Source organism: Catharus ustulatus, chromosome 7, assembly GCF_009819885.2.
Source record: "Catharus ustulatus isolate bCatUst1 chromosome 7, bCatUst1.pri.v2, whole genome shotgun sequence".
Classification (NCBI taxonomy): domain Eukaryota; kingdom Metazoa; phylum Chordata; class Aves; order Passeriformes; family Turdidae; genus Catharus; species Catharus ustulatus.
Window position 1 is genome coordinate 2,683,822 of NC_046227.1, and position 16,980 is coordinate 2,700,801.

The following is a 16,980-nucleotide window of genomic DNA, read 5'->3' on the forward strand; positions in this document are numbered from 1 at the left end:
CAAAACACTACAGAAAATCCAGCCCTACCTGGTGCTGTCAGTATCAGTGAAACACCTACATTAAATTCAGATAAGCTAAAAAAAAATTAAAATGGCACAGTACGTATTTTACAGATGCTTATGAGACTGCTAGGAGTTTAATAAATAAAAAATATTTTTCCCCAAAAAGTTGTGATTTAGAAGACCTCACAAAAAATGCTCAATTTCCTTTTTACTTCTTCAAACAACTTCCATGTAATTATGTAGCAGTACCTATTTTTGAGGGCTCATCTCTGGTTTGGAGGGAGGTATGCCATTTTCCTTTCTGTGGATTCCCAAGATTTCCAATCTCTCAATGAGGCTTAGAGGTGCAGGATAGCAATTTTAACCATGCAGGGCCAGGGGGTGGAATTGGATGGGCTTTGAAGTTCCTTCCAACCCAAACCATTCTTTGATTCCATAACAAGACAAAACCCCTCTCTTTCAGAGGAGGTTTGTAGACAATTTTTTCCAGCTTTGCTTTATGTTCTCATCTCAGCCCTGCAAACAGGGATGAATACCAGAATAGGTACACGATTCTCATTAATCAAAAAACAGCTGGAAAAATGAACTTGCAATCCTGGTATTTCCTCTTGAAAAAAATGAGATAAATTAGGTGCACTGCTTGAATGTATTTCAATGAACTCTTCAAATCAACGCTCACTTACCTGGAAACTTTTTTCAATCTTAAAGGCTAATTTCAACAAAAGTGCTGGAAGATTTAATTAGAACAAGAGGTCTTGAACACATCAAGTGTGAGTTCCATGTGCTTGAGGAATACATCCATGTAGTGTAACATGATGGGATTTTGGAGGTGGATACAAAGCAGAAATTGGCACTTTTGCTCAGAGGTGAGCAGTACATCTCATTTAGTTCACCAGGCCATGTTCTGCTTTGCCCAGTCCACAAAACAGACATGAAAATTAGGATCAGTAAAAAGAAAACTGAAGTTTCCACTCCTGTTCTTTAAACTTGCCCAGAATTCTCCTGGCTTTATAAATACATGCAACATGGAAGAGCTCTGAATGAGAGTTGCCTTTGGAAAGAGCCAGAGGAGCTCTCTGCACAGGTCTTCGAAGGCAAAGGTCACTCATGTCACCATGCCAAACCAACTCACCATCAGCTCCCTGCACAGAACATGCACAACTTCAAGGGAAATCTAAGACACAAGGAAAAGATCATCTATTTTGGGGCTGTGACCACACTGTGGCCCACAATCCCAGCACATGGTGACTAACACTGTTGTGTGGGGTTTGCTTTCCCACAGAAAGCACTTCTTGTTTGAATAACTGGTTGCTGATACGATGAGTCACTTGACTACCTCAAGCAGCAGCTCCAGCACTCTAAAAGGAACTGCCTGGGAACTGCTGAGTACAGAATGTGTGTTTGTTTAGGAACAACCTGCCTTAAATAAACCACTGACTCACCTTGTCACGCAAATGATGCTCTGCAGCCTCAATATTCAAAGGATCGTCAAAATTCAAAAGATCCTGGAAAAGAAACAGAGAGAACATTAAGGGGCTCCCACTCACTGCATCACAAGGAGCCCAAAGCCCTCAAGAACAAGGTAATGGAGCAAAGCAAAGAGGGCAGGGCCATTTAATCACTGCCTTGGTGGTGGCTCTGCCAAAGAGAAATGCTAATGGGTTTGGTGATTGGAAACCAAAGCACAGGACAACGAAATGGCAACAGCACCAGGGCATTTAAACCCTTCTGGTGTGGGCCACACTCAGCCCTAGGACACTTCTCCCTGAAGTGAATGCATTTCTACTGGAAAACTAAATTTTGGAGGAACAGTCAACATTTTAGAGGGCACAATTCCTATTGATTTTTGTTCAAGAGCAAAGAAAACCTTCAAAAAAACTTCTGCAAACAGTGTGCAGATAAAGCAGGAGTTTCCTTAAATCTACCTCCACAGAAAAGCAATTTAATTGTCTCTGAGAAGAAGAGTCATGTAACCTGGAGCCTGACAGGGAAGTTTTAGTGCTCTGGGACAATCAGGGCCTAGAGGAAAAGGAACGCAAACACCCTGAGAACTAAGGACATGTGGGGTCAGGGAGCAGAAACAGCCACAACAAACCTCAGGCCTCTCAGTTTAATCTCAGACATTAACTTTGGAAGGAGAAAGGGTCTAGGGTTAAAAGCAATGGAGAAGAGGAACAATCATTAAAAATTAATCACAAGGCCCCTGCTCTGCCCAGATCTTCCCCCAGTCCAAGGCCAGCCTGTGGCAGAGTGAAACACCACTGCTCCACAAAGTGCAAGGCTCCCTGCCTCATCTCCAGGCAGCAAACCACACACTTCACTCCAACCAGCACACCAACCCACCTCATCTTCATTCTTTTTTCAATAAACTCCCCATGAATCTGCCAGACCAGTGCCAGCTTTTCAAAGCCTAATTATTTACAAGAAGCTGGGTGTGAGGAGGGAAGCACAGCTCTCACCAGCCATGACAAATCCCATGATCTCCCAGGCATGACCACCACTCTCTGCAGCTCTTTGCCCAGTATTTTTATGTTCAGCTCTGCCCCTGAGGATTCCGCTTCCTTCCACTTACTTGGCATGCACAGGGAGACTAACTGTGAAATAAAATTCACTTTTGCTGGGAAGGCAAATGCTCTCCAAACTTTTATATCAATTTACCAAAAAAGTTGTTGAAAAAAAAACAACCAAGATTTTGGATGCCAGGAAATCCAAGTTTCCTTCTACACCCTGGAGTGGTTGAGGTGGTCCCTCCAGAGATGACAAATGTGGCCACCAAGTTAGTGCTGCTCTTTGCTCTCTCCTGACCTTCCCACCCAGCAATGGCTGAGGAAAGGAATCCCTAAAAAAGGTAACCTGTCCCTCTCCTCCATTTTCAAGGTGCTCCTGGGAATTATAGGTTCCTTGCTCCCATCAATCTTTAACAAAAGGGGAGGAAAGGGGATCCCTGAATAAAGTCACAAATTCTGTGACAAGTCAGGTTTTATGCAAACTCTGGGGTGGATACCAAGGCCCCTGAATAAGAATGTAAGTGCTCAAAAAAGGAACGAGACAGGGCAGTCATTAATTCCTAATCCTTCTCAGAGCAATATGAATTTCTATTTCCTGCAAATCAACAGAAGGAGTTTCAGACTATATGGAAGATCCCAAATTATCTGTTATCAAAATACCCCCTAATATTTCTAACCAAAGTAAAATCCATGTGCAAAAAGCTGGCATTTCAGTCTGGATGAGGTCCACAAACAGCATAACCTGATTTCACACTTTCCTAACACCCACTGAAGCCAAGGGAAATAAAGATCTAAACTTTTTGAGGCAACACACAGGGTTAGCATTAGGTGATGCTGAAATTAAACCAGGCAGCAAAAAAGAAAAGTGGATGTGCAAAATATTTCTTTACTTACAGTAAATAAAGAGTTTAACCCCCAGACAATATCCTGCAAAGGAAAAACAGTCAGACATAAATTTCAGGAGTTTTGAACATGTTCACAAACGTTCTTTTCCTATTAATTCATGAAATAACTGGAAAAAAATCTAGATTACAAGTAATGTTTTACTAACTTAAATCAAAATGTCAAAAAATGCTTTCCCATTTCATGGTCACTTGATATTGAGAAGTCAGCAAAACCCAATACTGCATATTCAAACAGAAGGTCAGATGTTTCTGTGTGTATTCCTGTTGCTCCTCCATTCAAGGAGAGGAGTGAAATTTTAGGATATGCCCCCAGCTGAAAACTGCACTGCTTAGTTTAAAGGGTGGGTAGTGAAAGCTAATTCAGCAATCCAGTCTTAAAATTAAAAAAGGGCCAAACAAATACTTGAAACTGTCAACATATCAGAGAAAAGAGGGTGAGCTGTAGTAGGAGTACAGAGAGATACTGTTCTTACACAAGCATGTCTCAACATTCCACTGCTGAAATGCACCCTTTACAATAAAGACAAAGCCTCAGAGTAAAAAACTTCCTCTGCACAGCAAAGAACTTCAATAAATAAATGGATTTGAGTTTGTTTCCTGTCCTGGGCCCTGTGCTGAGAGTGTGGAGCACAGAAATCCATATCTCTTAAGGACACTGTCCAATTATGCCCTAATGAACAAGACACGATGTCAGCATCACGCAGCCAACAGCCTCTCACCACCCCATTTCCCTTTGATCTTGCACAAACAACCCACTCAGTTCATCTGCTTTTAAAGCATCCATCTGCCCAGTAGGGCTGCCACTGCCAGCCTTTCCAGCCTCAGCACCTCCTCAAGTGTGGCAGAGACAGCAACTTTCAAATGTGCTCATCACCTTCAGACACATCCCCTGCACAAAAGGGGTGACCCAGACATTTAATTACACTTATCTGTAATTTTTTAGTCTCTAGTGCTGAGTAGTCATCATTACCCCCAAACAACAACTCTGCCAGCTCCCTGGCAAGCAGGAGAAAATGAACTATTTCAAATAACAGATGGAAATCATTGTTTTACAGTTTATTTAAGCTTCTGTGCTTGTTCAACAGCTGGCACAGAAAGTAGGCATAGCAGAGGTCAGCAGAGCATGGTATTAAGGAAACCTAGGGAAAAATTATTAGTACAATGCAGTGATGTGCCAAAAGCACAGATTAAAGGAGGATTTATTGGCATAGGGAGCTGGAGAGTAGCAAAAGGCAGGAAGGTCTCAATTTTCACTTGATTCTCCCACATCCAGGCATCAGCAGCTCTGGCAACTCCTCTGCCCCAACAGATTGTCTGTCCCCAAAGGTCAGGAACCCACTTCATTGCTGCCCTCCAAGGCTGTCCTTCAGGGAAGGCAGAGTTGCAGGAAAAAATAAAACATTTTTAGAAGTTGCCTTCTACCTACAGCATGAGACAGCAGGCTGCATTTGCAGAATGTGATGCAGAATCACAACACTGAGCATTAAAACCATCTGAAAAGGTGCAAGGTCACATGAGTACTCTGGGGTCTGGCCACTTCCAAATCCCAAATGCCAAACCTGCATTCCTAAGGTAACAAACTGCCCACAGCTGTTCAAGCACCAGCATGGCTAAAAAAGAACAAACCAGGAGCAAAGTCAGTGCCTTCTAAAACCTTCAAGAGCTGCTCATCTCCTTACACTGAGCAGTGCTGAACCCCCTGTCTGCCAGAAGCTCCCCAGACACCAGCAGAGCTCCATCCAGACAAAACTCCTCCTTGTCCAATACCTCACACAAATGCTGCAGCTCAAAAGGGAGATGTGATGTCCTATTTTCCCATTATATAATCAACTGCTCCCAAACTCTCATGTGCTGAACCCTGGTTTTAATGCTTTGGGTGCATCCAGGCTGGTTTTACAGAGCCCTATTAAAAAACAAAAAAAAACCAACAAAAATCTTGGTACAGACACAAGTTGACAGAATGCTGTACATCTCCACTGCCATTCTAGACACCAAAAAGCACAACAGGATTATTATTATTACTGAATAATTTACCTGTCTTAATACCATTTTTGATGTTTCCATCTATTCAAGTTTTATGATTTGCTGGATTCATTTTATACTCTTGCATTGCTCCATAAAAAATAATGTTAAATTACTACCAGAGGGCAATTACTTTTTGTAATGAGCTTGAGGCTAGCCTGGATTTAAATCTAGGATATTGAGAAAGGGAAGTGGGATGGAACAGATGAGCAAAAGTGAAGCAAGTATTTGGTATATGAAAAACTCAACCTTGTTGAATTGCAGACATAATCACTCTGCATTACTGACTGCAGCAGAGCTGTTGGCTGCATGCAGATAAGCACTGGCCTGGATGTTTGCTTTGGGTTTTCCTGAGGAACTTAAAGGATGTGTATGCCACTGAAGATCTTGTGAGATTTAACAGCTCAAAAACTTCCATTCTCCTTCAGTGTAATAAAGCATCAAGTTTGGCTTCAAATATTTACTGAACTCGTGGTTTAAACAGTCTGAAAACAAGGTTAAGCCTATGTGCAGGAATTTGTAAAGGTTATCTTCACAGGGCAGGTGGCAGCTGGAAATAGTGCCCACCTTGCCAGTGCTGCACTTCAGAGAGACCCTACTTGTACAAGATCAGACATGGGCACCTGCCAAAGCTGTTTCCTTTACACAGCTGCTTTTCATCCACTTTCTCCTGTGTTTAACAGCAAAGTTACAGAGGACAAGGGCACCACTGCTGAGGGGCAGCCACAGAGCAGAACTGAGAGCCTCTGCTTTTGTAGCAAACCTGCTTTTTGTCCCTGCCCAGGTTGCCAAATTCCCCCAGCTGCGCCCAGGCTGTTCCCTGCTCAGTGTCCCAGAGGTTTCCCAGCAGCTGAGATGTCACCTGTGGGTCAGATGTCTTTGGGAGTCCAAGGCAGGTCTTGCATGTGCAAGTGGCTTTAATTTGCTAGCTCAGAGGAGGCAATGATGGTGTTTGGAATCAAGACCTGGGGTTCCCAAGCACAGCAGGCTAAGTCCACAGTGGGGAAGGGGAGCAGGGAATAATGAGGGAAGCAAACTCTGCTCCATGGCACTGCCACCATTGGGCTGGAGCATGGGGAAGTCAACACAGGCAAGTCAGAAGATCAACAGCTTGTTGTAAACACCCCTTTATAATTGTCCCTTTTCATTCTGGACTATTTTTGTGCTGCATCTGAGTGAAAAGTTACACTAAATCGCTGCCCACAGATTTATTTACAGCATGCCAAATGAGGAGAAAAAACCTGCTGCTGCAGCAGTGTCTGAAGTTCAAGAGCACTGACTCAAAATCCTCAATGCAGCTTTTGAAACAGCCTCTCCTGAGGCCAGGAAGTCTCAAATCTTTGCATTTCTAGGAGGTCCTAACTCAGTCACTGATCTTGCCAAGTGACAGTTCTCAGAACCACTTCACAAAAGCAATGCCACTGAAACCATGCCACAGACAAGGGTTCCAGAAACACAGCCACAGGCACTTCTGGAGAGAGAGCAAACACGGAAATTGCAAATTAACATTTTCCTTTTAGAGGCAAAGTATATTTAATACTGTAATTTAAGAAGAGAGCAAACCAGAAAAAAGCACCTAACAAACTTCCAATCAAAGAAATCCCCTTAAGAGATCCAAGAAGCATTCCTGATCTAACAGACTGACCAAATCAAAGTTTGCTGCTAAACAATTTCTTATAAACAAACTATTTAACCCAGTCAGATGAACAAAAGGAGCAGCAGTCATTTATACAAGCACATGTCAGAAGCAAATATTTTGGTTTGTTTTAAAAAGGACTGGAAATGCCACTCCAAAGCTCAGCTTGCTCCAGTCCAGGCCATGCATGGCCAAGTCCTGGGGCAGCTCTCTGCTCTTCTGTCTGCCTGTACACCACCTCAAGGTATTTTTCCTCTTCCCTTCCACCATCTCTTCAAAACAAGCCCAGCTTCTTCCTCTCTTCACTGCAGCCTGAAAAACCAAGCACAGCCTATCCCACCCCACCAAATTTAAAAAAACCCGACGTTTCCCTTCCAGAGATGTAGCTTATGAAAAAACTTCCTCCCTCCTAAACTGTCTCCCAAATAAAATCTCCTTTTGTATTTCCTCTTTAACCTTGTAAAAGTTGTAAAAGATTGATTCCACCTAGAAAAAGGTGACAAAAGTGAAAGCCACCTTTCTTTAGCCACCCACAAAAGGCACCTCAGTTGCCATGTGGCTGCCATCCCTGCTTCCCACCCAAACACAACAGCAGCTCCCTACAGGGCTTTGGGTAACTTAAAAGGCATGAACTGCTCCAGTTAGCAAACACAAAACAAGGAGGAAGGCTGGAAAACCATTTGTTTTGTGCTTAAATATAGGAGGGGAAAGGAAACAGGAACAATTGCAGCCTGTTCCTCTCCCAGATCAAGCCAAGTATGCAGGAGCACTCCTCTCCAATCCCTCACTTTGTCACTGACTCCTTGACATTCCTCCCTGTGCTTACTGCAGGGCAAGAGGATAATGCTGTGGAACTTGTTCCCTGGGGAATTCTCTGCTAGCTTCTTAATGAACTGCACACAGTGATTACAACAATGAAGCCATCACCCTCTGGAGATCGGTGTGCTCAGTGCATTGAAGCTGACACAAGCTGGATAGTCAGAAATCCACAATTTGGGGAGAACAAGCATGGTTTAATCACACTTGCTGAGGTATCTCAGCTCTCCTGACTCACATGCTCACAATAACAGCTACTGCACCTAAACCAAAGATTTGGATCTGCCAGGGGACATTAAAGAGAGAAAATTAAAATTTTGCACATCTTTTCTGAAGAAAAAGCTATTAGAAGACTCTGAGTTACATATTTTCACCAGCCTGGGCATGTATGGAGGTGAAAGAAATAAACAACTTCTTACAAAACTGGTAAAGCCAATTTACAATTAAGTCAAAATACAACACAATATATCCCTGGAAAAATATTTCCTGAAGCTTATTTTAAGAAAAAAAACTGAACTTCAGATCCACACAAAAGATTTTCTTCAGTGGTTTATAGCTTCTTTTTCCAAATACTGGGTCTGAAGTTTTTCTCTGAGGCTTATTCAATTTTTAGAAGTGAAGATACAGCTCCAAAACAGGATTTGAAGAAATCAACAGCTGCACAATGTTATCATAATGCTGAGAAAAACAGCCTGAGCAATAAGAATTCATGCAAGATAAAGCACACAAGTTTCTTTTTTCCCTTCACCCTCAAGACAGTGACAGTTATTTTACTGTCTGTCTAAAACACTCCTCTACACTAATTACAGCTGATTTGACAGCAGACCATCTCTTTTCCTTAAGATGATGGGTGAAAGTTTTCTACTTTCAAAACTCCTCAGGTTGATGCTTAAACATTGAGGTAAACTGGAAAAATTAAGTCATGACTCTTTGATTGATTTCTCCAAGAGATGAGTTTGACATTTGGATGATTCCAAATGAAGTCATCCCACTGCCTGAAGACAAGAGCAGAAGCAGTGAACCACACAGGACAAATTGCCATTTAGTATTCAAACACTAATTAAATAAGCAAAGCTCTTAAGGATCAACTTCAAGTAGCAATAGTTTACTGGAAATGAGTCTTAATTCCTTTTAGATCAGGTAATCTAATAGCACAGACAGATATTTATTAACCTAGGATCTGGAGTTATGGGAGAGAAATTCCTGAAAAAATACTGCTTTCCTGCAGTTTGCAGATCTGGAATTAAGAGTACCTGGATGTTTCCCACCCCTGCTCCTGTCTCTCCTGCCAGCAACAACACAAAAGTGACAAAACCCAGCACTTCAAACCATCTCAGTGCAAAACTTCCATGGACACACACCTAACAAACATGGAAACCCTCAGAAACCAGCCCAGCTAGCTGAGACCAGCTGGACCTCCATCCCAACACAGCTACAAAAGAAAAAGGACAAATATTCCCTGTGAACATCCTCCACACATTTTGAAACACTGGGTTTAATGTTCATATGCCCTCCACAGAGTTGCCCAAGTGTGTTTCGATTATTTTTAAGGTCCATCAATCAGCCACTGATTTATGAACCAATTTTCAGTTGCAGTTAGAGGTAACTGCAGGAGAGCCTGACTCTTAGAACCAATCAGGCATTTAAAATCCAGATCCACTTACTCAGGTCTTAAAAATCAATCACCTGAGATGGTTTTATGGCAAAGTGAAAACAAGCATTTAGGACAAAGCTGAGGATCATTAAAGAGAACTAACTCAGCAAGGCAGGTGATAATCCTGGCAAACAAGGGACATGTTGGGGACTAAGAGGAGCTGCTAAAGCACCTTGGAGTCTGGAATTGAAATTACTGAAGGGTACAAAGCAGAGTAATAGCAACAGTGTGAAGCCAAATAAGTATTTAAAAGCTGGTATTTCCAGTGAAGTAAAAAACTGTCTGAGAACAGAATGAAATAAAAGCCATCTATTTGCTTTCTGCCTGGGAAACTTTCATTTTGACCATCACACCTAAAAATAGGAGAAAAGCAAGCTCAGACACTCTGAGCAGGGCCCAAAGTAACTGCCGCAGTCTCCAGCTTGGTGAACAAGCTGTTTTAGAGAGGAAAGTATGCAATAAAATGATGCAGAACATGACAGAATGGAGACTGAAAGGTAAGTAAGGTCCTGTTGCTAACTCATGTTTAGCTACAAAGGAGCTAAATCCACCATCCACAGCCTGGACACCAATCACTACCAGAAATCATCTAAGGGTTTGGGCTTCTGGAGTGTTTCTCTGAATAAAAAAATGTGATTAAAAAGTGTATATACAGCCAGGTTGGCCGGTTAATATTTTAAACCTGTTTCAGGTTGAGAGCCCAACTCTGCTCAGAAGCTGATTTGAAAAAAGCATCTAATGCAGGAATTCAGAAATAGCACATTCCTTAGTGCCTTCACTCACACACAGGTTGCTCTTCACAGTGGTCCATGGAAACATGTTTCCAAGCACAAAGAAGGGGAAAAAGATAAAGCTCGACACTTGGCAACCTAAAGAGAATTCAATCATGGATGAGAGAACACAAGTGTGAAGAAATGCTGGGACACAAAACTGAGTTAGGTCTTCCTCCCTTAAGAATCCTCCACACTGTTAAAAATAGATATTTTATCAGCTTCTACAGATGCTTTAGCAGACTTTCATTTTTATTTCAGAAAGTTTATTCATGTTTCTACCCATTTGATACTAAAAAAAAAAGTATTTAAAAGGCCACAGCAGTTTATTTGGAAGGATTTTTCACGTAAGAGCTCTGCTGCCACCACAAGGATTCAAAAATGAGACACAATCAAAAAGCTAAAGGGTTAAGCACACAAGCTCCAGGCATGCAGCTGCATTCAGCATGGCTTGTGCATGGGGCTGCTCATGTGTGTTCTCTATTTGAATGGCTTTTCTAATGCCCTTGGAGAGTTTTTGTGGCACAAGGACAGCCTCACTCTCAATTTAATTCTTCAGGAGTAGTTCAGAGTGCTTTATTGGTGCTATTCCTCCAGAAAACCAGGCTGACTTTGTGTTGTTGTTGAATGAAATACTGACTTTCAAGTCCACAACAGGCCAAGACTGGATTGCTGCCCACAAATTCTGTGCAAATTCTCACTGCTCCCCTTGTGGCGACGAAGAGACGTAAAAAGTGAGCTCACAACTCAGCTGTGGTGTTCCAATGTTAAAAAACTTAAAAATCCAAGGAGAACATCTGATGTGCTTCTTTTTGCAGTTAAGCTACACTTCCTTTTTTCTTGCTGAATCTTTCATTCCAACAATCACAGAAAAAGCTCCTGTCTTTTGGGTTTCTTGTCCACTTGTAGTGATTTTTTTTAATGGCTGAAGCTTGAAACTTGTAGCCTAAAAATTTTCTCTGAATGAAAATACAGGAACAGAACTAGTTAACTTAAATTACTCAGCGCCTTGATTTAACCTGAGATGAAAACAGAAACACAAAGGGGAAAACAAAATCACACCAACTGATGAAAAAATAATAGGGAAAGACTGCTTTAAGAAAATCCACAGAACAACACACTCATTTTACCTCCAGAAAGTCACATGCTCACCTCAGAGGAGATTTTACAGATGAAGAAAGTCACAGATCTCATTCACAGTGCCAAAAAGCAAAGCAAGTATCAGATAAAGGTCACTTTCAATTTGGTTTCTGAAGGAGACAAACACCTGATGCACAGCCTTTACCCACCTAATATTGTTAAAGCTCTAGAAGAAACAATTCTGGCAGCAATCCTGGGAACAGCAACAGGAAGATTAATTCCTGCTCAGTGCTCTGTACTGATTTTGTCAGGAATATCAATCCCATGGAAATTGCCAGGGTTATGGATTGCTGTTGTGTTTGCTGCGTGGGTGAAGAGTGTGGGTTCTCAGAGTCACCTCTGAGAGCAGCACTTGTGTAGCCACACCACACCACCAACATTTCTAGAACCAGCACTGAACCTGCTCCACTGCTGCCACCAACCTTGCTGAAAGACAAAACCCTCACCTCAAAAACCTGTTCTTGAGCAAACCACATGAGCTGTTTCTTTGCAAGGCTAGGAAAGGATTTTTAAAGATGTATTTAGTTTGATGGACACATCCAAAAGGAAACAGTACCTTTAAGGTTCTGGTTGGGGCCCAGCCAGTGCCATCAATTGAGTGTTCTCTCAATAAACTGTAAAGAAAAGACACACAGATTATACAGAGCCATTTCTGGTTAAACTGCCTTTATCAGAAACCTTCTCAGAAAACATCAGGAAGTAATTGCAAGATAAGATCTAATTCTTGCACTATTTATATTCAGGTAATGGAATTTTAATCCCCAGGGGCTGGATGTCTGCCTAAAATTACCTTCTACACAGTGTCATTACAGAACTCCCCATCTGAGCTCAACCTCTGTCAAAACACCTGAATTATTTTCCTCCAGCAGCACAAGTGTGACACAAACCCTCGTGACAGGCTCAACACTGAACCCTCTTCTTATTCCTGATGAATTCTAGAACATGTTAATCTCTGGTGAAGAGACAGCCTAGCAGGATGACCCATCTGTCACCAACACTGGCACAAACCAATCCAAAAAGGGTGCTGTGGGGAGGGGTATCTAATGAGCAAAGGGAGGATCATCATCCTCTGTTCTGTGAAAGGACTCCAGCTTCCTACAGGTGAAGATAAGAAAGTGAAAGAGTTTTAGTCTGTCTGCTCTGGAGGAAAATCTTCCTTTTCAAATATGACTTGAATTTTAATATGAATATTAACATGTGAAATACAGAATTTCCTGTATGCACACATCCAGAAATTCTATATGACCAGCAAATTATGGTACATATGAAGCCCAGTGAAGCTGCTGACCTCTCTGCAAGTAGAAACATTGAGGTGTTCAGGCATTTCTGGACCTGTCAGATACAAACCTCAGCAGTTATGAGAAGGAGATACATTGGGGATCAGAGCACAATTGAGAAATAAGCTGATCTTGCTCAAAGAAGTAATAATGTGAATGAAAAAAATCTCAAAAACTCCTTTGAAGCATCATTTCACAACCACACCTTCCCCTGTAAGGGGTAATCTAAAACTCACAGCTCACACTGCAAAGCACAAAAATTCACCAGCAGCAGCTTCTCCTACTGAAATGAAAGGGTTAAAGTGAAATACTCTTAAACTATTATGTTTTAGCAATTTCCAGGCTGACATATATTTATAATTTTTAAATTACAGAGGATGACTAGACCACACAGATTATGTAGTTATTTAATGAAGATGGCAATCTTAGAGCCAAGAAAATTCAATCCTTGTCCAGTGCAGAGATCCCAGAAATGATCCAGAGATCCAATGCAGGATGATCAACCTGGACAAGCCCATTCCACTTTAACTGTGCTGCTCACCTCATTTCTGTGCCTTTCAAAAGATAAAATCTGCCATTACCACTTGTGCAACGTTAACAGCAACATCTTGTGGCTGCAGTTTGTGTCCATATGACAAAAGCACAAGCAGCTTGCTTTTGCTCTGTTCCTTATTAAATTGTGTGGCAGTACTTCCTTTTGCCTCTCCATACACCTCACTGTGAAATTCCAAGTGAGGAGGAAGCCAAGACACAAAATGAAATCATAAAAATACTCAGTGACAGAGCACCTGAACGTGAGCTAAGGCTGCAGCTTGCCAAGGCCTCAGAGCTGTCCTGGCACAGCTCCAGCTGGGCACACCACAGCCAGGACTGAGACACTTGTACCTCTCAGAGCACTCTGGCAGCAAAGCACAAGATACAGAAGTGTCCCCTTCAGCTTAATATTCCTCATTTGCTGATAGAATTTGTTTCCAGAGCAGCACTCTCTTTCTTCTACAGACTGGCAATGATCATTAAGCCCCTAAACAGAATCTTTTCCATATCTAAGGGGACCTCCCAGCCTATGATTACAAATCTTTTTATCTGAGTTCCTATGGGCAGACTGCAAAATCACTGCTTTGGAACTTCCAGTAATCAAAACAGCCACTGATGAGACCAGTCAGTTTTCATTTCAACAAACATCTTCTCATTCTGGAAGTAATTTCTGCATGGGAGAAAGCTGTGAGGAATTTTTTTTCTTTTCAAACACACACAATCCTAAAGAGATCTTTCAAAAAACACCTACTGAAGTGGGGACTGCATGATTCCAGGAAGTGTAAAACCTGAAAATCCAGCTGACCCAATCTGCAAAATCCTGTAAGGGGAAGTCCTGGAGAAACCTCCATGTTTTCTATCCACATGTGCAGTGAAGGTGATATCCACCATGGGCCAGACCTAATTAATATCCATCATTAATAATATGGTCCAGGGTAACTGCAGTCCATAAAGCACAGAAAAACATCATTTTCCTATCCAGAACTGTCACACCTGACCACAAGTTTAACCATTCAGAATGTTTTAATCCAGACTGTCAAACAGAATGAGGTATGTGGGGGGAAAGCACTGATGGTTTTTCTGCTTTTAAAAATAACTGAAGCTATTTTAATGCAAAGACTCTTGTGTAAGTTGATTGCAGATACTATACATAGAATGCATTTTCTAACAGCCATAAAGCAGTTAGGTTATTTTAGTTTTTCCATCTAATGCCAGACATTTCCAAGGTTTGATATGTTAAGGTATCTGACAATCCAAACTGTTTCAGCTGAAAAAATCCTTCACTTCATTAGAATTATGATGCTCCAAACACCATCTTTATCTCTTATAATTAAAACCATTTCAAAAGATGGAAAAGCTGGGGCTGCCCCATCCCTGGAAGTGCTCCAGGCCAGGCTGGACAGGGCTTGGAGCAATCTGGGACAGGGGAAAGTGTAGGGGGTGGAATGGGATGAGCTCTAAGGTCCCTCCCAAGCCAAACCACTCTGGGATTTTATGAATGTGAGGCTTTATTGAAGCTCAGAAGATGCTGTGCCACAGCTGGAGCTCCAGCTTTGCTTTGGCGGTTGGAATTTGTTCCCTGGCTCAAACAGTTCACTTGTTCATTCCCTCACTTGCACTCAGAACATTTAAGCTTTCTTAAGGCTGATGAGCCTGACCTGCCTAGGAAGGGCAATTTAAAATTTGATTTTCACCTTCAACACAGCACAAAAATGATTTTTCCATCTAGAGGAAAAGTTCAGCTTCTCTTTAATTAGCTATACACATGGTGACAACCATGCTGGATTTTTCAGAACAGCTTTCAATCTCATTTACAGGTTTTGCTTCTGCTTCATCTGCTTTTTCTTGTGTGTGCCATTCACTTGAAAAATGACAGGCAGGCTTCTCACTTCTGTTTGTTTGGTTTCTGGCCAATTTCACCATCAGGTATTGAGGATGAAATTGTGAACTTTCACAGATTCATTTGCAAGAGGAAATATTTGCCATCAAGGAAAACCACCCAGCAACAGAAGCCTCTCACTTTGGCAAAGAAAAGCTTTCAGGTTTTATATCCTGACTTTTCTTGACCCCAATCCTGCTTTGTTATAAATAGCTCATGTGTCTTATCAGGGGATATTAAATATTACAATTAACAAATGGCAAACAAAGAATAATCACTGTCAAAGTTTAAGGAAACATTTTCCCCTTCCTTTTTGAAATAGAAAGGATTTTCAAGTTCTTAAGACACTTGGGCATTGAATGGTAAATCCTCAAAGCCTCCCTCAGGGCCTGAAGACAATTCAGTTATGAAGGAGGGAAGGAAAAAACCCAACCACATTTTGTTCAGGCTGGAGTTCACATTTTTACCCCAAGTAGAACAAAATACTGAGTCTGAACCTCAGAAGTCAGGCTCTACAGCATAGCAAGAATGAGACTTTCAGTAGATTTTTATGCTCCTAAAAGTTACATGCAGAATCAGCAAAAAAACCTCAAAAAACGGTCAACCACAATTACATTCAATATTTTATCAAACTATCTCCAACAGAATGTTACTCCTACCTTAGGCAGATTTCTCCTGTCTCTGTAATGTTTGGGTGCCAGATTCTTGTCAAACATTTTACCTTTGGAGGCTGCCAGGAGAGAAAACAAATTACTGTGTTATCCTTTAAGATAAAGCCCTGTTATAACTCATAAAACAGAAAAAGGCAAATACATTTGATATTCACAGCCTTGGTCTGTTTTTTTAGGGCAATGATAGATAATCTGCAAGAGTCAAACCAGATTTCTCTGCCCTTTAAGCTTTTCTCAACTCATAAAAACCAGGCTGATATTAGGCTTTTCCTTAGAAAAAAATAACTTTTAAGAAAGTCAAGATTATTTACTCCTTCAGGGAAAACACTTTAAGTCATTCAGCTTCTTCATACTTAACCTACTAAGACAATAATTTAAAACAAAAAACTTCATCAAGGCTTGTCCAAATCAGGGATTTGCTGAAAAACAGCAGAGGGTGCAAAGATAGCAACTACACCAAATAAGTAATTTATTTTAAATACAGACCCTCCGTTCCAAACTGAACAGGAATGCATCAGAGCTGAATCTGAGACACTAAAATGGAAAGCCACAAGTAAGATGACCAAATTTCTGAATTTCACAGTGGGGCAGTGAAATATATATTTTTAAAATACAGTCTCCTTTGTCTAATTCTGTGAAGTAAATAAAGAGTGGGACATAAAAATGTCAGTAGCTTAGCAACAGCACGCTGTGCCATCCCTGTATCTCCCCATTAGGACCCGCAGCTTCCAATCAGGCAGATTGTTTCTGATAGGAAGTGTCCTGGAATCCATCAGCACACACCAGTACCTTGCAGAACTCCAATTAAATCACAGGTTATAAATGTGGAGTCATCTCCCTGCACTTTTTCCAATGATGTCTTCACTCAAGAGGCAAAGCAGCTCAAAGAGCTGTATTTGCATGGCAGCATCATGGTTTGGTCTCATTTTGTTCCTAACTTCCAAATTACCTTTTTAAGATTGTTTTAAAATTAAGACTCCTTGAAAAAGGTAAGAAAATATTCATAACACTAAGATACCAAAAACACACTCAAAAGAGACGTTCTAGAAGAAAGAACACTGATCACCACAATAAATCTGGGATTGATAATGCAGATTTTGCCTTTCCTCCATTTCTGTGCAATCACTCAAGGGACATCAGTCAGAAAACACTCTCGAACTTTTTAA

At 41.3% G+C, this 16,980-nt stretch overlaps 1 protein-coding gene across 1 annotated transcript in view; it reads right to left on the minus strand.

Annotated features, from left to right (window-relative positions):
- Window positions 1-16,980, minus strand: part of UBE2F (ubiquitin conjugating enzyme E2 F (putative)) — a 52,934-nt gene that overhangs the window by 17,690 nt on the left and 18,264 nt on the right. Inside the window, exons 6-9 of the mRNA XM_033064033.2 lie at window positions 15,803-15,873; window positions 12,010-12,067; window positions 3,405-3,437; window positions 1,446-1,508 (exon numbers count right to left, since the gene is read on the minus strand). Coding sequence (XP_032919924.1) covers window positions 1,446-1,508; window positions 3,405-3,437; window positions 12,010-12,067; window positions 15,803-15,873 — 225 coding nt within the window. The remainder of the gene's footprint in view (window positions 1-1,445; window positions 1,509-3,404; window positions 3,438-12,009; window positions 12,068-15,802; window positions 15,874-16,980) is intronic.